Source organism: Phoca vitulina, unplaced genomic scaffold (assembly GCF_004348235.1).
Source record: "Phoca vitulina isolate PV1807 unplaced genomic scaffold, GSC_HSeal_1.0 scaffold70, whole genome shotgun sequence".
In the NCBI taxonomy this organism is placed as follows: domain Eukaryota; kingdom Metazoa; phylum Chordata; class Mammalia; order Carnivora; family Phocidae; genus Phoca; species Phoca vitulina.
In genome coordinates this window covers 7,748,886-7,770,414 of record NW_022589773.1, presented here as the reverse complement: position 1 = coordinate 7,770,414, position 21,529 = coordinate 7,748,886, and the positions used below count along the sequence as shown (strand labels likewise).

General features: G+C 41.0%; 1 protein-coding gene, 1 long non-coding RNA gene and 1 pseudogene across 2 annotated transcripts in view; 1 reads left to right on the top strand and 2 right to left on the bottom strand.

The window, feature by feature from the left end:
- Positions 1-21,529, top strand: part of LOC116624738 — a 121,385-nt gene that overhangs the window by 24,006 nt on the left and 75,850 nt on the right. The gene's annotated exons all lie outside the window — the stretch shown is intronic.
- On the bottom strand, positions 9,828-9,955 carry LOC116624795 (annotated as a pseudogene).
- On the bottom strand, positions 11,124-15,264 carry LOC116624736 (spermatogenesis-associated protein 31A3-like). Its single transcript, XM_032392894.1, has one exon. It carries the CDS (start codon positions 14,986-14,988, stop codon positions 11,260-11,262), a length of 3,729 nt encoding a protein of 1,242 aa, XP_032248785.1. The 5' UTR covers positions 14,989-15,264; the 3' UTR covers positions 11,124-11,259.

Here is a 21,529-nt window from a genome sequence, read left to right as displayed (position 1 = left end):
TGTCAGTGAATATGAGTATTTTCCCAGCAGACTTTTTTAATGCTGAGTACAGTTAAGCCTGTTTTGTTCATACACAGAGCCATTTCCTGCTCCAGCCCCAGCTGAGCTGTAGCTGTCACCCACTGGGGTTGTCAGGACCATTACTGCAGGCACTGACTGGGGTGAACAGATTTCTATTGATAATTCTCAGTTATCTGCATCAGGGTGCACTGTCACTGCACATATAATTTAGCTTTCTGTGGAAGTGCTGTGCCTCCTGTTTTTGTGGGAACACTTAAACCCCAAAGCTGAAAGATGATCAGTTTTCTTTTCAAGAGAAGATTACCAATTGTATTCTACAAATATATTAATTTAAAAAAGAGAAATAGAGATTAAATTCCAAAAGTCAAGATACCAAAGAGCATTTTCAGACACCAAGAACATTCCTTCATAAACTGATTGATTGTTAATGATATTAATAAGAAAAGCTCTCACATGAGAGCCATGCAGTGCCTCAGGGAGAACCCTGAGCACATTATCAGATAGGAATTAACAACATGCACTTGTTCTTAGGTATGCTCAATGGTAGAAAAAAATGCGCAGGTGGCAACTGCTGTTTTACTGTGGGGGAGTTTGAAAGTCCTTTCTTGGAAAGGAACAGTAAACACTTTTAAAGGATTCAAAAAACCTAAAATCTGTGACTCCAATTTTTTAAAGTGCAGAGTAAACTTTTCTCAAATGTATTTTCCTCAAAATTGCAACTTGTCAAGACCAATACCTGTGAGGAGTGCACTAGTTGTTATATTTGCTGACTTTACACTGTTCCGACATTGAGAATTATCTTCCTTCTCTTTGCATTTTATTAAATTTTCAAGTATTTTAAGTAGGTTATCTTAAGTTTTCATTCCATGACACTTCCTTCTGCTCTTTCTCACCCTCCCCTTTAAGCTGCACAACTTTTTCTACCATTAAAGTTTGACTGAATTTTTAATTTGCTAATAAATATATTTTTAGATTGTTATATACCTCTCATTTCAACCTCTGGGCAAACTTGAGAGAGATGGTATAAGGAGTTCTTTGTAATTTATATCTGTAATATGAAAAATTAAGGCAAAATTTATCCAGAGTTCATATACCATATATAGCCATAAATATTCTTCTATATTCTAGACAAGAGAGATATTTTATTTCTCTTCTATTGTGTTGTTTTCTTTTTTCTTTCTTTTTTTTTTTTTTTGAGAGAGAGAGAGAATGGGGAGGGGAGGGGCAGAGTGAGAGGGAGAGAGAAAGTCTTCAACAGGCTCCATGCCCAGTGCGGAGCCTGACCCAGGGCTCAATCTCACAACCCTGAGATTGTGATCTGAGCCGAAATCAAGAGTTGGACACTTAACTAACTGAGTGACCCAGGCACCCCTGTTTGGCTTGTTGTTGTTTTGTATTTTGTTTTTAAGATTTATTTGAGAGAGAGAGAGAGAGAGAGTCGGGGTGGGGAGCAGAGGGAGAGGATCTCAAACAGATTCCCCCCTGAGCATGGAGTGAAATGCAGGGCACAGTGCCCAGCTGTTATAGAGTGGAGAGCATGCATTAGACTTCCTCCCTGCACCTCTGTAGGGTGAACTAGGAAAAATATAATAAAACAAAACCCAGTCCCTCAGAATGAGCCTGAGAACTTTTGACTCTCTTGGCTTTGGTGGCTGAGGATGATGCAATAGGTGAGCACCCTCTCCTGAGGCTGGGCCTGCATTTGCACTCCTTGTGTGGCTGTCAGCTAAATAATAAAGTGATCCTAGAACCCGTGGAGGAGAACAGTATGGCTAGAAACAGATCCACACGTGTATGGGCTTAGCCTTAGGACAGCGCTGCCCTTTACGCCAAAGGGGGAAAGGCTTCACTGGGATCCTGAGGGTCTATTGTCTGGTTCCCAGACAACCTGATGGAGCAGGTACAGGAGCATACAGGGGGAAGCTAGGTCTGGCTTGGTTCTTGGGTATGACCCTGCCTCGACTTCCAGAGCCCCAGCCTGGGGGCTACAGAGACCTTGTGCTCACCACGCTTCATGTGTGGTTTCTGTGCTGGACTGAAACCGCAGCTGGAGATGTGATAGCCTGGGCTCTGTGGAGGTCAGTTCTCTGCTGCACTCCTGGCCTCACCAAGACTCCCTGCTCCCCCAACCCTGCCCTAGTCCACTGCAGTGCCACATGTACCCTTGCTGCTCTGGCCATCAGGAGCCAGGCTGTGCAGTAGCTGCCATCTGCTAAGGAGACTCCCCTGGTACCAGAAGCCAGGGGCCCTTTGGGAGGACGTGGGCTCTGCTCCAGGTTCCCTGAACACAGATGAGAAAGGATGATCCCAGCAACTTTCAAGGACCCAGATGTGAGAAAGAGGGAATGAGGACAGGAGGACCACTTGCAGGTGGCAGGATGTCAGTCTAGAATAGCTGAGCTTCATAAGGAAGAACACACTATAATTTGGGACATGGCTGATCTCCATGATAAACCAGACACTGAGTACCTAAGCTCTCCAGGCCTCTCCACTCACACTTAAGAGACTGCATCTCAAGAACTCCAGGAAGTAACACAGGACTCTCCAAACCCAGTCTCCCATCCAAGATGGCACCTTCAAATCGGCTGCACACACACAGACAGGCAGGTCCTGCTGTCTCCATATTCCAGGGCCCAGCACCACTCTAGGCTGTGAGGTGAGGGGTCTGGAGCTCAAGGAAATGACCTCTGAGAGTAGCTCTGTTTTCCAAAGATAAATACAAATACAACTTGGATTCTCTAAATTATGCAAACAAAAGGAAATTCTAGATTAAAGTGAATCATATCATTTTTCATAGAATACATGCATATTAAATAATGAAATAGTAAAGCAATTAAAGCCCAGAGGCTTTAGATGTAAAATTAAAATGGAGTCCCATGCTGTTTAAAACACATCAGAAGATCATATGAGGAGCAAGTCCAACTGTATTCTAGAGGAGTTTAGGCAAATACATGAAAGACAGGTTATGAGTAAAGCATTACCCCCAAACTAAGGGGGGGACTCATCCTAGTACTTTAAACAGAACTAATATAGTGCAACAATATCTGCTTCCAAAACTGATACTTGCTGCAAATACAAAAGGCAGATCTTGAGCTAAGTAGCCCACCTTCCCATCTGTCCTTCAGTTCTTGGTTATGGTTCCTGTTTCTTCCTCTTTTCATCTATTTTTCTTTTAATCTCAAACTCAAATGCCAAAATATTCAACTGTTTTACATGCTATTGTTTTCTTAGTTTATTTTCTATCCAGCCTGAAATTTCTTTTTGATTTCCTTATTATATAATTAGTTTTATATTCCTCAATTGTGGAATATTTCCATCAGGTACTAGTTTTCATGCTTCAAATGTATGCCCTTCCATACTTTAATGCATATATATTTGCTTTATATTTTTAAATCAATTTTTAAAGTAACTTGATTGCAAATTCTGTTGTCAGCATTTTGTTGTGGTCAGCAGTGAGGAAGGAAAAGGTAGAAGGAAAAGACATAGCTTTTACCCTCAAGAGGCTACAGAGAAACCTTCTCTGACTTCATCAAAAGGAGGTCAGTTTCTTTTTCAGTCTTTTCTATTGACTTCGAATCTATAAGACTTTAAAATTATTTCTTACTTGTGTTTGTATAGTTGTGTTCTGACCATCACCACATAGATTGTGAACTCTGTGAAAGCAGCGGCCATGTTTATCTTGTTCAAGGTCATGTCCCTAACTTAGAACTAGCAGAAGCACTTGTGAAAAAGTAAATGAATGCATAACTCAGTTGATCAATTAGTATAAAGAACTTGGCCTAAGAATAAAAAGATCTAGAGGCCAGATGGAAGAAGCTTTTGCTTATATTTTTAAAGGAAATGTCCTCTGTGTTTTCAAATTATTGCAAATTTAGTCAATATTGTTGATGTAGCTCTATTAAAAATGATACTTCTATAAAAGTTTAGAGAAAGAAAAAATAAGAAAAAAGATGTGGATATTTAGCATTCTGCATGTTGGCTAAGAGGCAATTTAACCACTAAGAACATTATTCCATTCCATTGTCATAATATATATGTAATACATATAGACACATATGTCATATATAATATATATTTATTTTTAAATTAATTTTATTGGGGTATAACTTAAAATTAAAAGCACTCATGTCTTAACATTCATGCATAGTATAGTTAGATTAATTTTGACAAATGTATACAGTTGTGTACACACTACCATAGTCATGATATAGAAAATTTTCATTACTCAGAATGTTCCCTCAAGCCCCTTTGTGGTCAATCCTCACCTCCAAACCAATGATTTACTTTCAGTGATTACAATTTAACTATTCTCAAATTTTATGTAAATAAAATCTTATAGTGTGTACTCAGTGCCTGTTTTCTTTCACTCAGCATCTTTTGAGATTCACCCATGTTGTTGTGTATATTAAGTACTTCATTCCCTTTGGTTGTTGAGTAGTGGTATGGATATACCAAAATGTATTTATTCATTCACTTGTTAATAGACATTTGTGTTGTTGCCATTTTGGGACAACTATGAATAAAGTTGTTGTTATGGACATTTGTTACATACAAATTTTGTGTGGACATATGTTTTTATTTCTCTTGTGTAAATTCCTAGGAATAAAATATTTGGGTTGTATGGTAAATCAGTGCCAAACTGTTTTCCAAAGTAGTACATCACTTTTTGAAAATTATTATTTTTTAATTTCAGTATAATTAACGTACAATGTTATGTTAGTTTCAGGTGTACCAAATAGTGATTTGACAATTTTCTACATTATTTAGTGATTATCATGATAAGTGTACTCTTAATCCCCTTCACCTATTTCACCCATACCCCTGCCCACCTCCCCTTTGGTAACCACCAGTTTGTTCTCTATATTTAAGAGTCCATTTTCTCTTTTTTTCCCTCTTTCTTAAATTCCACATATGAGTGAAATCATATGGCAGTACACCATTTTACATTTTCATCAGCAACATATGAGAGTTCTAGTTGTTTCACATCCTTACCAACATTTTAAGACTTTTTACCAACCCATGAAAAACATCTTTAAAAGAAGGTAAGGTGACCCTCAGATTTAACATGCTAAGCTTTAACCTAGTAAGTCCTTAAGGCTAATGGTTTCCAAGGAGCAAGCTTTCTTTTACGTTGTGCAATAATAGAGGTTTGATACAAAAATAACTACACAAAGTGAAAAAAGCCAACAAATATATTGGTATCTTCGCAGCTAAATTCTTAACATTGTCTGATATATATTAAAAAAGGAAAATTGGCAAATATTTTAGGTTAAGTACCAATATTAAAAAAAAACACTGAGACTAAATCCCTAGATTTACCAATTTCATAAAAGAAAATTAACATTTTATAAATTAAAATTTTATGAAATAAATACGATTTTATAAAATTTGTCAATCTAGACAATAAATAACTTGCCCAAGTAACAGACCTGTTAGGTGGGGTCCAGGGGCCACATTCTAAAAAATAAATTTATGGACTCTAGAAAATAAGTTTATTGAGACAATAAATACCTATGTATAGTGTTACTAGTATAAAATTGTGGTGGAAATAAAAAGTTCAGTGATCTTTGTCCTGAAGCATCAGAAATACCTGAGCTAAGGATGGCTGAGTTTTAGTTTACCATTGTAAACAGATGGTAAAGATTGTGAAATCACAGGGAGCAGATGCTTTCTATTCCAGGTTTCAGACTCAGGGAAGAAAGAGCTGCAGATGTCACTACAGTGAATGAGGATGAGAAACTCTAAAATCAGCTGTATTTCCCCAGATCCAGGCGGCCAGCTAACACACAAAAATGCTTAGAACCAAAGAGCTGCGTAATCCACATTTCCTCAAAAAGATGTTAGCATTTTCTAAATCCTCCTCTACTGTGTCTGCATTCATTTGACAGTTTTCTGGAAGTTTCATCAGCGCCACTTGCACATCTGTGGTACAACGTGTCTGTGCAGAGCACAGAGTGCAAGTATCTGGGAAAATGGGCTCTTCAGGTTACCACAGCCGGTGATGCCTGACCCGCGCAGGCCGAGAGGGGGCTCAGCAGCAAACTGAGAAAGGAAGGCTACTTGCAGCTGTTTGGGAAATGCAGCAGTTCACGTGGCCAGGGACCCAATGAAAGACCAATCTTGTGCCAGAAATGATTATGAATCGGCCTCAAATAAAAGGCGGCAGTTATGAAACCCCTGGATCATCCAGATCTGGATGTTCCCTATTGTGCTTGTGGTGTGAGCACAACATAGTAGCTGTATATATTTGGGAACACTTCCAGAAATGTATCTCTATGGTAGTTCGTTATAAAATGTATGAAACTAAAAAATATAATCTATCAAGAGGAATCGCTGTTAGGGGTTAACATTGTAGAAAGACTACTTTGGAAAAGATTTTATTCCTTGAAGTATTAAGAAGTCATCACCTAATTGCTGCCCCTGCACATTGTGTTCTAGAGTGCCTGATTTATTGAAATCAGCATGAGGCCAGTTTTAAATAAAAATTTATTTTAAATCCAAATTTATAATATATCTTAAGTATCATGTAAAAAGTATTTCATCTGTAGATTAAGAATCACTTCATTTTCAGCAAAATGTTTTGATGTAAAACTTTTTGACTACAAAAGGGATCTGTTTTTGTTTTCTCTAATTTTTGATATCCATTTCTTTTGGAAATATGTAAATGGTAAAACTTTTAAAAAATTTTAAGATAGATGAATCTTACTAAAAAGATGGCCATAGAGTTTGGAAAAACTAATATATTTTAAATAGATTGATCCCCCATGATTTCTTATTCTTAGGAAAATGTGCAAGTTTATTCCATGAAAATTCACAAATCTAAAACAACCTATGACAGATGAATGTGTAATGATTGATGCAAATGTTTCTTTAATGCATATTGTTCATTGTAATTTAGCACAGCTTACTGAACTGTGAATTACTAGTGAAGAACAACACATTCAACATGTTATAGCAATAAACTACTTATTATGGACATTTCCTATGTTTCCAGACTTTCTGGCCACCCTGAGCAACTTTAATTCAAAAGACTAAAGAATAATCACTTATTTTAACACTGTTAAAATAGTCAATTTGAAAAAGATATTTTCCTGTATAAACTTTTCCTAATTGAACTCACTTTGTTCTGATCAATAAATTTATCTTCATAATTTGTACTATAAAAAATGATCTGATGGAATATTAGATGACATCCATGACCATATTCCATCATTTTATGATACAATGATATCATAAAGGAATAAAGTTGAAAATTTAATAGTTATAGATTGTTTAATTATAAAGAAAAAGTTAATTTCTTGGTGAAATAAGTCAAAGAGCTCTTGTGTCAGCCCTGCTCCTCTTAAAGAACTATGATATCATCATCCCAATGTGAAGTCTGACAGACTTAACCAGTGATACATGTTTGACAGTGGTCATTGAAACTTTATCAAGGCAAGGACAATAGGCTGCATATGAGCAGTGAGAAATAGGCAATCTCATTGTAATGCACCCTTTGGAAAGTGCTGGATATATAATAAGTGACACTTTTCATTATTAATTGTAATACAAATTTTGATTAAATGACTAAATCAATTCAGATGTTAATATATCCCTTTCTCAGTAATTTTATTAGGCCATTTGTATATCTCAAAAATACATATATTTTATAATATTTCAAATTCATTTTAAGCAATGTGTTCTTTTTTAACCCTGTAATAACATAAAGTGGATCTTGACTGCCTATCTTAGAAAATGTGCGTTTCATAGAATTAAAAATAAATCCTTAATAGCTTGTCCTTTTAACTATGTTAACTGAACATTAGGACCGTGTCATCTCCTAAAGACATGTATAATAATATCATATAAGGGTATTACATTTGAAGGAATAAAATAATATTCAGAAATATAATTTTGCCAGATGATATAATAGGAATATTACCAGGAATTTGACTTATTTGTGAAAAATCCTCACAATTGTTAGCTTGTTAAAAAATAAAACCCCACAAACTGTTAAGTTGAAAATAATGTGCGAGTTAGACTTCTGGGAGGCAAGTGTGAGTCCAGATGCCTCTTTTCTGGTTTATTTCATTTCTAGAGTTCATTTGTTGCAGGCCTTTATTACGTTTCCAAAGTAAATAAGCCATTTCTACTTCAGGCCTTGTCCCCAAGAGAATAAAAAAAAAAAATGACAGTGACACCATTTAGCTGGATAATAACTAAAACTGGACAAATAAGATATTTTCTCTCATTTGGAGACTGGCTGTTTTAGTTGTGTTCAAAATTTGTGATTCTCAAATTAATGAACACCTGTAGAAATTAATTTTGCAAATCTACATGTAGAATGGGTAATTTTTCATTCAGATGCAATAATATGACAAAAGAACAAAAATTCCCAAGCATTTCCCCAAGCATAGAACCCCATTTAGTGCAATGCTGACAATGTCTGAGTGTTTTAAGGCTCTCAAGAGGGCACAACTGACAATCCCTCTTGTGTTGCCAGTTTGCTAAGTGGTTTCATATTCACCAAGAAGGACTTGTCAATGGGTGCTTGCTTGGGATCCTGAAAAATGGATGTGAGGTCTCTGTGAGGTCTTTTGTGTCAGTCTCTGTGGGGTATCTGGGTAAGGTCTCAATGTGAAGTCTCTATGAGTCAGTGGAAGATCTCTGTGTACTGTCTGTAGATGAAGCCTCTCTGTGAGGTTTCTATGTGAGGTCTCTGAGTGTTGGTTTCCATGAGAGGTTTGTATGGAAAGTACCTTTGGGAAGTCTCTGGAAGATTTGCTGTCAGGTCTCCGGAAAAGCTCTGAAATCTGTGCTAGCTTTCTCTCTGAGGATCTGTGGGGCAACATGAGGTTCATATGTGAGGTCTCAGTGTAAGGTCTCTGTGGGGCAGTGTGGTAGGTAGGCACTGTGGAAGGTGTCTGTGTGAGAGATCTCTGTTGAGAGTTATCTCTGTAAGGTCTATGTGTTGTCTCTGTTGGGAGATGTCTCTGCGTATTGTCTCTGTGTGAAGGGTCTCTGTGTGTGTCTTTATTTCTGGCTTTACTGCACCTATGGAAATCTGAGCAGCAGAAGGGCAAAGGCACTTGATCAGCATCCCTGTCTGTGGCACTTCTTCTGGCAGGGGCCACGGGGTCCACATCTAGCCCATACTCCAGTCCCAGAACTCACCTCTCAGTGTCCCTAGAGGACCTAGCAGCAGCCAGGCTCAAGGTCCCCACTCCATGCCACCCTCTCCTGAGCTCCCAAGGGCCTCAGGATACTCTCTGTGTTGGGTCCCAATCCCTTCCCACAGGTCTTGGCTCCATTTTCACTGCTGGACCCACTCTGGAGACTGCCTCAGGAATTGGGACCCAAAGGCAAGACCTGGTTCCAGGGAGAAACCAGTGACACAAGCAGTGTCCCAGTCCCAGTCCCAGTCCCAAATGTTGGGCATCCTGACAGGCATGGGAGATAGGGACCCTCTGGATCAGGCATCTCCTGGAGCAAGACTCTCTATCCTGGGAATGATGCCCTCTGCAGCTATGTGCACTGTGTACCATGTGTGGCACAAAGCACAGAATAACTCTAGAGAAGTTGCTCAGCTCCCTGCTCTCCCATGTGGATAGAGGCCAGAGGAGGAGGAAGACTGTGCTAGAAGTGGAGAGAACAGTAGAAAACTCCTGGACTGCACCTCCCATTTTGAACAGGTCACTTCCATGCTCTCCCCAACCCCCTTTGATAAATCCTGCCTGATGGCTTCATCTGTTGGGCTCTGGAGTAAGCAAGAACTGGGAGCCAGACATGATTTCAGGCCAGTTTCTGGGCCTTTTAAGTCCCCACCACTCCTTGAGGAGCAGTCCTTGGGCCATGTGTTTAAGTAAAAGTCAATAGACTGGGAAAAGTTTTCAATTAGCAATAATCGTGCCTCAGATAAACCTCATGAGCTATGAAACTGCCACTGCACAAAGCTTAAAGGTCAATAGACTGGGAGGCACATCCCAAGTTTCCCTAGTTACCTAGCCTTCCCACCTATTATTAAGTCATCCATTCTAGAATTCAAGAGGTGATAATGTGTAAGCTTATGAAATATATTATTAAGAGATTAACCTTCCCTGATTTGCTTTACTTTTACAAGTTGGGCCATCTGTTTTGGACATAAAGGTGGCCTTCCTAGGTCTGTGATCTTAGAGCAGAGAAGGGTGGAGACCCTCACAGGGTATGATGAACCACTGGGCCCTTAACTTTTTCTTTCCTCCAGGCCTGTAGATAGGATATCAGGGGGCTCTTCATTCACTGCACATTTATGGGCACCATGTGTCAATTTGCCTTCTTCTTTGGATCCATCCTTTCAATTTTTCTCCCACATCCCATTCTAAGTTCAAGTGTTCAACCATCAGATAGTTACTACACACAGGTACACTCCTGTTCCATTAATTCAGAACTCCTTCTCTGGGGTTAACATAAAGGGAAAGTATGTGACCCTTGAATATTCATTTAGGTAGAGGTGAACACAACCCTCAGCAACCTCCCTGCTGTTCCCCACTTACACACACACACAGCTGGAAGTGCCATCCTCATCACTGAAAGTGTAGGAAAGGCAGAGGTGGAAGAGGGTGACACTACATTTCATTAAAGCTAAGCTAAGAGGGTTTCATAGGGCCTTCACCTCTTCATCAGAGAAAGAAGGGATTCTCAAGGGCAAGTGTCATCTATTCTTCACCAAGAGATCTGGGACAAGATTTCTTTTGCTTTTGAACTTAAGGCCCAGTACTCTCTTCCAAACTTCGACCCACTTGGTTCTGACACTTCCTGGAGCCAGAGTGGGAATGTCCAGCCCTGTGATGCCTCTGTAAACTTATCCCCTACAGCTGTATAAAGTTCAAAGTAGAGTGGAAGCAGGAAAAAGACAAGTCAAACCAGATCTTGGAGTAAGGTCTTCATAGGTATTTCTCATCTTTTTAGAGTAGCTTTTGTTTGTATAATGACAGTATCATGAAAACAATGAAAAGATTCAGGATAAGGAGCAAGCCTACACTGCCCACTGCCAAACACCCTCCATGCCCCTCCCTTCTAGAACCCAAAGCATATACCAAGCATAGCACAAACAAAAACAGCCATACTACCCTCTTATGGGAGGAAAACATATATATTGGGGAATATTAAGTATTTGGATGTGCTAAAGAGAAAAAGTTTTCTCCACATGGACTAATTTTTTTCTTGGAGACATGTTTTCCTAATAAGAAAGACTAAAAAAGCATTTTATGGTTGACTAGTCTAGATCCCTTCCTGAAGAAGACAGTGCCGTGGGCAGTGATGATGGTGGCTTGGGACACCTGGCATCCTTGGCCCATACTGGCAGGGACTGACTGGAGACAAAGTCTTCTTGGGAGGCGAGGATGGGAGGTGCTTCAGGCCCAGCTGCTCATCCTTGAATCTTACACTTTTCAAGGACCGCCGATGTCTGACCTGCCTTTCCCTGATAGAGCTACTCTGGTCCTTGGAGGTGGCTTGGTGACTGTGGGCTGTATAATTTATTATTCTCCCTCGCTCTGGGTAGAAGGGAAGTCTGTGGTAGCGGAAACACCCACATACTGGTGCTTGGAGTTCCTGGTTGTGCTTGTTTAACTTTGTGGCATGAAGTCCATGGTGAATTGCCATTTTCTCCTCTATAATCTGTCCAACAGCTGTCATGAGTGCCTGAGACTCAGGAGTCTCACTGGCCATAATTGATTTGCTTTTGACTGGTCCTTGGTTCTGGGCAGTTATTGGCTTACATTTCTGCAGAGCATTCTGACCTTTGTCTTTTTCATTGGGGAAAATCCATTGAAAAAAGCGCCTCATTCTTTTTCTGAAGAGGCTTTCGGGAGGACCCTGTTTCTTCTCTGGCAGGAGCTGGAAGTATCGTCTCCTAAAAGAATCTACTATTCCCCTGACTGGGGCAGGGTGACTCATACACTCAGCTTGAGAGGTCCTCAGTTCCTCAAACCGTTCATTTCCTGAGTTGAGCCTCCTATAGTCCTCTCTCTTACAAGTAGGGACAGTCATCTTGCACTGGTTCTTCCATGAGTCCTGAAGTTTAGAGATCATGGGCTCTTGCTGCCTTAGGCAGCTCCTTTGGTCTGCTATGAAGCCATATAGCATCTGGGAAGCTACCTTGTCTCCAGTAGGCACTCTCTGGGGATGACACTGTGGCACTTGAGAAGCCAAGTTGTCTGCAGCAAGGAGCATGTGTGTAGAACAGTCTCGAGGCTGGTTCTCTGACTCTGTATTCACTTTGGAATTAAATTCACTTTCCTCTTCATTAAGGCATGACTCTCCAGGATCTTGGAAAAAAGACATTCTAGAAAGTTTTTTACTGGTATCTAAACTCCCCATATGCACATTTATGGTTTGGGATTTTGTGAGCACATTGGTTCCCAAGCACATTGGTTCCACTGCATCCCTGTCCTTTTCAGCACTAAAACATTGGGATCCTAAGTTCATCTCCAGCATTGCTACCCTATGACAGGGGTCTTGTGAGGTCCAATCCACACTCTCCTCTCTTGGCTCATTCCTGGCCATTGATGAACTGGGACTCAACTCTAGGCTGCTCCTCTCAATGCATTCTGCAGAACCACTCTGCCAAGTTCTGCCCATGAAGTTGAGTGTGAGGGACTGAGAAGGTGGCCTGTCCTCCTGTCCAATCAGAGAGGCTTTTAAGGGCCCCTGGTTGTCACTAGATGGGGCCATTCCCAGCGCCCTCTGGATTTCCTCATACACAGGTGAAGGAGCAAGGAGAGGTCTTTCCAGGGTGGAAACTAACTCTTCTGTTATTGCCTTCTTTCCCAGACACGCCTGAGGAGGTTTTCCCAGGAATTCAGCAAACTTGACTGAGGGGACCCCAGACACATGGGTGGCTGAGGGCGTAGAGGCAAACTGAAGAATGGGCAAGGGTTGAACCTTTTTCATCAAGAGATTTATGGGTTTGAGGACCTTGAGAGGTAGACCCCACCTGTGCCTCACCCAAAACCTTATAATATGTGCTTCCAGAACTTCTTGAATGTCTGGATGGAGGAAGGAAACCCTGTGGGAGGTGTTCACATATGGTCCCCAACCCTTCAAGATTCCTAGATTTCTGATTTCCATGTCAGTGTTGGACTTGGGAAAAGCATGGTTGACAGCAAGACAGGATTGGCACATACTCACAGGCCCACACTCACTGATCTGCCGCAACTTCCTGCCCAAATGACCTCTTTTCAAGATGTTGTCTAGATTCTTATCTAAGCTCCTTAGTAAATCACTTCCTGAGTCACTCTTTGACAGCCCCAAGTCACTTTCTGATTCCTCAGAGCCCACTCCCTGAAACCTCATTAGGGAGTTCTCTGAGGCCCGGGAGAGATCTTTTGGGACCTTCTCTAAAATATACCCCAGGCCCTTGCCCATGCCCTGGCTTAGTTGGAACTCCACTTTCTGTGTATCAGTGCTGCTTTTACCTGCAAATGCAGAGAGCCGTGAGGGTCTATGCTTACCCTTTGCCTGACATGTCCCTGGTAATTCACCCTGAAGCTGCCTTAGTTCCAGAGACTCTTGGATCTTACGGGGCAGCTCCCAACGGTGTTGAATGAGCCAGTTTTGTAGGTGTTGCTCCAGTTGCTTACGGAGCTCAGGACTGATTGGAAAATCCTCAGGAAGGATGGAGACCACCCAGCTGTCCTCAGGAAGGTTGGAAGTGAAGACACTAAAGACCTCTTGAGATCTTTTGATTACAGAGGATAAACCCCCACTTTCTAGTTGCTCCTGCAACAAAGGCCATTCTGGATGTTGAATCTCAGTTGGGATGAGAAATTGTGACTTATCCTGGGCTGTAGGGCAAGATATTTGACAGGCCCCGATCTGGGGTGAGGAAGAAGGTGATAGGATTGGAAGAGAGGATTGGAGATGATCTTGGGTCAGGATCTGAGCCAGAGGTGGGGGTTGGAATTGAGGTATGGCTGAAATCAAGGGTTGAGATTGGAACTCCAGTCGGGACAGGGGTTTGGACTGGGAAAGCAGTGGAGATAGTTTAGCCTGCATTTGAACTGGGCAGTCACTTGAGATTCCATTGAATAAGAAAGAAGGAGACTGTAGTGCTGAAGAGCTCTCAGAGATCCAGGCAGTAGCCACCAGAGATTCACTGTGTAGAGAGGGGAGACCCCAGAAAAGCTGGTTATATTTCTGCTGTAGATGGTGCCCCCAAACCTTAGGATATGAGAGCTGCTGAGGACCAGGCAACTGCTCTGGTTTGCCTTTTGTGCTCCAGAAGTGTTGGGGGCTTGTGGTTTTCTGCTCAGCACCCAGTGATTTCAACATATTCCCCAAAGAATTCAGGTGGTAGTTTGGGCTCATTTGTTTTGGATATGATCCATCTTTTTCTTTTTCTTTCCAAATGTTGATCTTGACTCCCTTTGTGACTTGTATCTCCAGGAACTTCTGGTCATCAGAGCTGAGCAAAGAGGGGTTAGCAGCTCCTACTTCTCTGTCGGTGGGGTTTCCCCAGAATGAGGCTTCTGGTGAGTGGTGGGAAAGGTGTTCTTGCTGAGACTCATAATTTGATGAGGTTGAGAGGCACAAGGCTTTGGCAGTGGTGTGCCACCAGGACAGGGCTGAAATGGGACAGCTTGAGTGGCCAAGGCCTGAGGTGGCTGGGATAGGAGAAGCTGACCATGAGGTATGAGATGACCTCTGTGTAATGGTGCCCAGTGGGAGTGCCATTGAGTCACACTGAGGAAGAGTCAGAATGGTGTCTGGAGGTTGTGGGGCAGAAGAGGCTGTCAGAGGTGGACGGCAGGCCTCTGAATTAAGGGGACTTGGGGGGGGAGGGGAAAGAGCAAGTGGCTGGGGTAAAAGGCTGCCTAGGGGAAAAAAAGGCTCTGGTGGCCAAGAGGCACTCAGAGATGAGTGGGAATGAACAGAAACTGAAGAGGTCTTTGGGCCAAGAAGTAGAGGGCGTTGGGTCAGAGGAACTGGGGTAGCCAGCAAGGACATGGCAGGAGCAGCAACATCCACAGGCTCCCTGCATGGCTGGTGGGCTCCGGCAGGCGCTGCTTTGTACACCTCACCAGGGGGATCTTGACATAAGAGCTGATGAAAGCCACCCTTGTCAGGGAGCCTCCCCAGGCAGCTGCAGGAGACAGGAGGCACAAGCTGCAGCTAGAAGCTGACCAGGGCAAGGAGGGCAGGGCAGGTTGGGCAGAGGTAAACACCTGCGACCCACAGCCCTCCCCAGCCTCCATGCTGACTTCACACTACTGCTATTCCTAACCCCAGAGCTTTATCCACATCTTCTTCCCATGGCTCCCCCTCCCAGGGCTCCCTGTGGCCCCAAGGTCACATCATAGGCTCTGGGACAAAGGAGGGTCAAGGAGAAAGGGAAAGATTCTTTACCTTTGCAAAAGTGAAATCAGGCTGCGAGCTCCCTCCAGTTCTTTCAGGCAATTTCTGCAAGCTGGAAATCAGGAAACTGGGTTACAGTGGTGAAAATAGGGGCCTAAGGGTCTTATAGAAGGCTAAGTGCAATGTCCCTTTAGGGGAGACTATTGGGTGATTAGACTATGGAGCCCAAGCATCAGTGCTCAAAGCCACATAATCCCTCACAGTAATGGCAAGGCCTATGATGGGGGAGTGCTTTGTAAATGACAAAGCACTCTCCCATCCGTCACTCCCTGGAGCCCTTACAACTGCCTAGTTGGGGAGAAAGGATAGGGGTCACAAAGGAATCTGAGCAAAGTTAAACCACTTATCTACAGTTGGACCTGGAGGTTCCACCTCTGAATTATTGGTCCACTACAGCCCACACAACCTTGCCAGCCAACACCCATTTCAGCCCCTATCAGCTTCCTTCCAAGCATGGAATCTGGGAAGTATACAGTATCTGATCTCCTTGCCAGGAGCCTCTCTGAGGGCTCTGTTTCCTGAGGGATGGTCTCTGCCCCTGGCATCCTCAGAGACCATGGAGCTGGACCCCCAGGAGCAAGAAAGATGGAGGATAACTTGGGGCATGCAGGGCTAAATCACATAAGCTTACCTTTCAAAACTCCACTTTTCTTCTTATTCCTGCTCCTCTTCCTCAGCTCCACTTGATGCTAAGAGAAAAGACAAGGGGCTGGGACTCAATTCTCTCTTCTCTCTAGATGGTCCGCAAATGCTCACTCTTCATGAACAATATGAACATCTACATTCTACATTTATACATCTAATGGGGGTCTGTGGTTTTCTTTCCTTTTACTCATTTTTTTCCATTTACTCATTTTTAAAGTGGATAAAAATATTTTTAATTTTTCTTCTTTGAAGAATGCAAAGCTGGATTTTCTATGTCAGCTCACTATGGATTTCTTTCATTGTTATTCCTCTACTCAAAAAACACACACATTCTCAGAACTACACATCCTTCTCTGCTCCATCAGATAAGACTCTGTTTCCCAAGCTCAGAGCCCCATTCTAGCCCTTTAGAGGCTCTCCAGGGATCAGCACTGCCCTCAGATCGGCCCTGACACAGAGGAAGAGCTTACCTGAGACACCTGCCACAGAAAGGGGAAAGTGGCTCGTGAAACAATGCTTAGGAGTCTGTCCTCCTGCAGAAAATGAACTCTTAGTATACAGTCCTCACTCACTACCACCATGTTTGGGACTTTGCCCTGGAACCCTCTACCACACCTGGACTCTGGATCTGAGATCTTGCGTTAGAAATCCTTGTGCCCTCTCTAACCCTTGCCTGGCCTCACTTATCCCTAGAGGCATGACGTTCTATTCTGAGACTTCCTATCTCAGAAGTCTCTCAGGTGATTTAGAAAACTGGATATGATAATTCCCACAATATTCCTGGGAGGTAAACATTCTTATTTTCCTGTTTTAAAGATAAGGAAACAGACAGAGCAATGCTGGGTTTTTTGCACAAGGACACACAGGTAGTATGTGGCAGAACCAGGATGTACATCAATAAATCAGGCCTTCTGACTCCAAAAAAAAAAAAAAAAAGAAAACTGGATATGAGATAATCTCTGTTGGGGTTTAGCCAAAGTTTACTTACCTTCCTGGTGTTTCTATATTTCCTAGCTGGTGGTAAGGATGGATTACTCTGAAAGCAGGGGAGTAATAGAAGAAAGAGCCCAAGTCCACATAGGAAAGCAAAGATGGTATCAATCACCCAGGAGGTGGGACTGGAGCTCAGCCAGGTGGTACCAGTGCTTCTCAGAGAAAAGAAATTCTCCATCTTTGGAATCATGCTGTTGCCCTGAGGCAACTGAGCACTGGGAGTTTACTTGGGGGCAGAGCCTCAGGCTTGCATCACAGAGCTGTGGCCTTGTCACAAAGGGTTCCTGAGAATGGGGGAGGGAGCAGTCAGAGGAGCAGGCTGGACCACCACCCCTCCCCCACCATTCAGCCCCACAGAACCCTGCACCTTCCTGGGCCTTCTAGATTCCTCCTCCCAACTCTACTCGTATGTCAGAGAGACCTTAGCCAATTTTCCATTTGTTCCATCTGGAACTCAGATATTACCTGGTCCCCTTTGTCCATTAGCTATCTTGACTTAAAGCCCACCAATTTCATAACCCTTGAAAATCTGAAGTTGACCCTAGAATTTTGGCTACTTTCTAGGAAATCTTACTTTCAGAATTTTCTCTGTCTTCAACTTCAGCTTCCCATATGTTTTTGTCTTATATAAACCCAGGTACATAATTTAAATTTCTTTTGTACTTATTTAGTTTTATGAATTTTAGTGTTTTGTCAGGAAGACATACACAAAATAAAATAATTTATTATTCAAAATTCATAAATCAAAGTATGAAAGTTATAAAGAGTTAAAGCCAAATGATATATTTTTTTAAGTTTGTAGCATTTATAATTCTGAAGTTAGTAAAGCTTTAAACTGGACAAAGGCTTTTGGCACATGCTGGATACACACAAACACACACACATACACACACTTATCCTTTCACAAACCAACCCAGTATTTCCAAATCCAAGAATCCACAATTTTCTACTAGTAACATTTTTCATGTGTTTTCTTGACCTGACTTTTTATTTTATTTTTGTCTTGGTTTTAATTTTTTTTTTCCAAGTAGGTTTTGAAACATGCTGTCTTAGTCCATTAGGGTTTCTATAACAAAATACCACAGACAGGGTGGATTATATAACAAATTTATTTCTCACAGTTCTGGAGTCTGGGAAGTCCAAGATCAAGGTGCCAACATGATCAACTTCTGGTGAAGTCTCTCTTCCTGGTTCATAGACAGAAACTTCTCACTGTGTCCTCACATGGTGGGAAGGGACTAGGAATCTATAAGGAGACTCTTTTATACTTATATTTTTGTGTGTGGTGTAAGAAAGTGGCCCAGTTTCATTCTTCTGCATGTGGCTGTCCAATTTTCCCAACACTATTTGTTGAAGAGACTAGTTTAAACTGAAGTAATTCCTTCCTTTTAATATGAAAGGAATTAAAACTTTCTTGGAAAGATATTCAAATACACAGGAAAATTAACGATCATATATTCATTTAATTTTTTATTTAAATTCAATTTAGTTAACATATAGTGTATTATTAGTTCTGGGGTAAATTTAGTGATTCATCAGTTGCATGTAAAATCCAGTGCTCATTACACCAACTGCCCTCCTTAATGCCCACCACACAATTAAACCATCCCCCAACCCACCTCCCCTCCAGCAACCCTCAGTTTCTTCCCTATAGTTAAGAGTCTGTTATGGTTTCCTTCTCTCTCTGTTATTATCTTATTTTATTTTTCCTTCTCTTTCCCTATGTTCATCTGATTTGTTTCTTAAATTCCACATATGAGTGAAATCATATGGTATTTTTCTTTCTCTGACTTATTTCACTTAGCATAATACCCTCTGGTTCTATCCACATTCTTGAAAATGGCAAGATTTCATTCTTTTTGATGACAGTACTATTCCATTGCATATATATCACTTCTTTATCCATTCATCTGTTGATGGACATCTGAGATTTTTCCATATTTTGCCTATTGTGGACATTGCTACTATAATCATTGAGGTGCATGTGCCCCTTCAAATCACTATGTTTGTATCCTTGGATAAATACCTAGTAGTACAATTGCTGGGTTGTAGGGTAGTTCTATTTTGAACTTTTTGAGGAACATCTATACTGTTTTCCAGAGTGGCTGCACCAATTTGCATTCCCACCAACAGTGTAAAAGGGTACCCCTTTTTCTTCATCCTCACCAACATCTGTTGTTTCCTGGGTTGTTAATTTTAGCCATTCTGATTAATATGAGGTAGTATCTTGTGGTTTTGATTTGTATTTCCCTGATGAGTGATATTGAGCATTTTTTCATGTGTCTGTTGGCCATCTGGATGTCTTCTATGAAGAAATGTCTGTTCATGTCTTCTACCCATTTCTTGACTGGATTATTTGTTTGTTGGGTGTTGAGTTTGATAAGGTCTTTAAAGATTGTGGATACTAGCCCTTTATCTGATATGTCATTTGCAAGTATCTTCTCCCATTCTATAAGGTGCATTTTGCTGTGCATAAGCTTTTTATCCTGATGAAGTCTCAATAGTTCATTTTGCTTTTGTTTCCCTTGACTTTGGAGATGTATCCAGCAAGAAGTTGCTGCGGCCAAGGTAAAAGGGGTTGCTGCCTGTGCTTGCCTCTAGGATGTTGATGGATTCCTGTCTCACGTTTAGGTCTTTCATCCATTTGGAGTTTATTTTTGTGTATGGTGTAAGAAAGTGGTCCAGTTTCATTTTTCTGAATGTGGCTGCCCAGTTTTCCCAACACCATTTGTTGAAGAGACTGTCTTTTTTCCTTTGGATATTCTTTTCTGCTTTATCAAAGATGAGTTGAGGGTCCATTTGTGGGTTCTCTATTCTGTTCCATTGATCTGTGTGTCTGTTTTGATGATTACAGCTTTGTAATACAACTTGAAATTCAGAATTGTAATGCCTCCAGCTTTGGTTTTCTTTTTCAACATCCCTCTGGCTATTCGGGGTCTTTTCTCATTCCATACGAATTTCAGAATTATTTGTTCCAGCTCTGTGAAAAATGCTGGTGGTATTTTGATAAGGATTGCATTGAATGTGTAGATTGCTTTGGGAAGTATAGACATTCTAACAATATTTGTTCTTCTAATTCATGAACAAGGAAAGTTTTTCCATTTCCTTGGGTCTTCCCCAATTTCTCTCATAAGTGTTCTGTAGTTTTCACAGTACAAATCTTTTTCTTCTTTGGTTAGGTTTATTCCTAGGTATCTTATTGTTTTTGGTGCAATTATAAATGGAATTGGTTCCTTGATTTCTCTGTCTGCTGCTTCATTATTGGTGTATAGAAATGCAACAGACTTCTGTGGGTTGATTTTTTATCATGTGACCTTACTAAATTCCTTTATCAGTTCTAGCAATTTTTTGGTGAAGTCTTTTGGGTTTTCTACACACAGTATCATGTTGTCTGCACAGAGAAAACGTTTGACTTCTTCTTTGAGGATATGGATATCTTTTATTTCTTTTTCTTGTCTGATTGCTGAGGCTAGGACTTCTAGTACTATGTTGAACAATAGTGGTGAGAGTAGACATCCCTGTCTGGCTCCTGATCTTAAGGGAAAAGTTCTCAGTTTTTCCCCATAAGGATGATATTAGCTGTGGGTCTTTTGTATATGGCCTTTATGATGTTGAAGTATGTTCCCTCTATCTGTACTTTGTTGAGCATTTTTATCAAGAAAGCATGCTGTATTTTGTCAAATGTTTTTTCTACATTTATTGAGAGGATCATATGGTTCTTATCCCCCCCTTTTTTTTATTAATGTGGTGTATCATGTTGATTGATTTGCAGATGATGAACCACCCCTGCAGCCCAGGAATAAATTCCACTTGGTCGTGGTGAATAATCCTTTTAATGTACTGTTGGATCTGATTAGCTAGCATCTTGTTGAGCATTTTGGCATCCATGTTCATCAGGGATATTGGTCTGTAATTCTTCTTTTTAATGGGGTCTTTGGTTCTGGAATCAAGGTAATGTTAGCCTCATAGAATAAGTTTGGAAGTTTGCCTCCCATTTCTATTTTTTGGAACAGAAGAATAGATATTAATTCTTCTTTAAATGGTTGAGAGAATTCCTCTGAGAAACCTTTCTGTCCTGGACTCTTGTTTGTTGGGAGATTTTTGATTATTGCTTCAATTTCTTTGCTGGTTATGGGTCTATTTATATTTTCTATTTCTTCCTATTTCAGTTTTGGTAGTTTATATGTTTCTAGGAATTTATCCATTTCTTTCAGATTGCCTAATTTGTTGGCATATAATTGCTCATAATATTCTCTTATAATTATTTGTATTGTTGCAATTTTGGTTGTGATCTCTCCTCTTTCATTCATGATTTTATTTCTTTGGGTCCTTTCTCTTTTCTTTTCGATAAGTCTGGCTAGGGGCTTATCAATTTTGCTAATTCTTTTAAAAAACCAGCTATTAGTTTCATTGATCTGTTCAGTTTTTTTTTTTATTTGTACATCATTTATTTCTGCTGTAATCTTAATTACTCTCCTTCTCTTGCTAGATTTAA

What these genes read in the sequence shown, in the direction of transcription:
- LOC116624736 (XM_032392894.1), bottom strand. Translation starts at nt 14,988, where the DNA reads ATGTCCTTGCTGGCTACCCCAGTTCCTCTGACCCAACGCCCTCTACTT.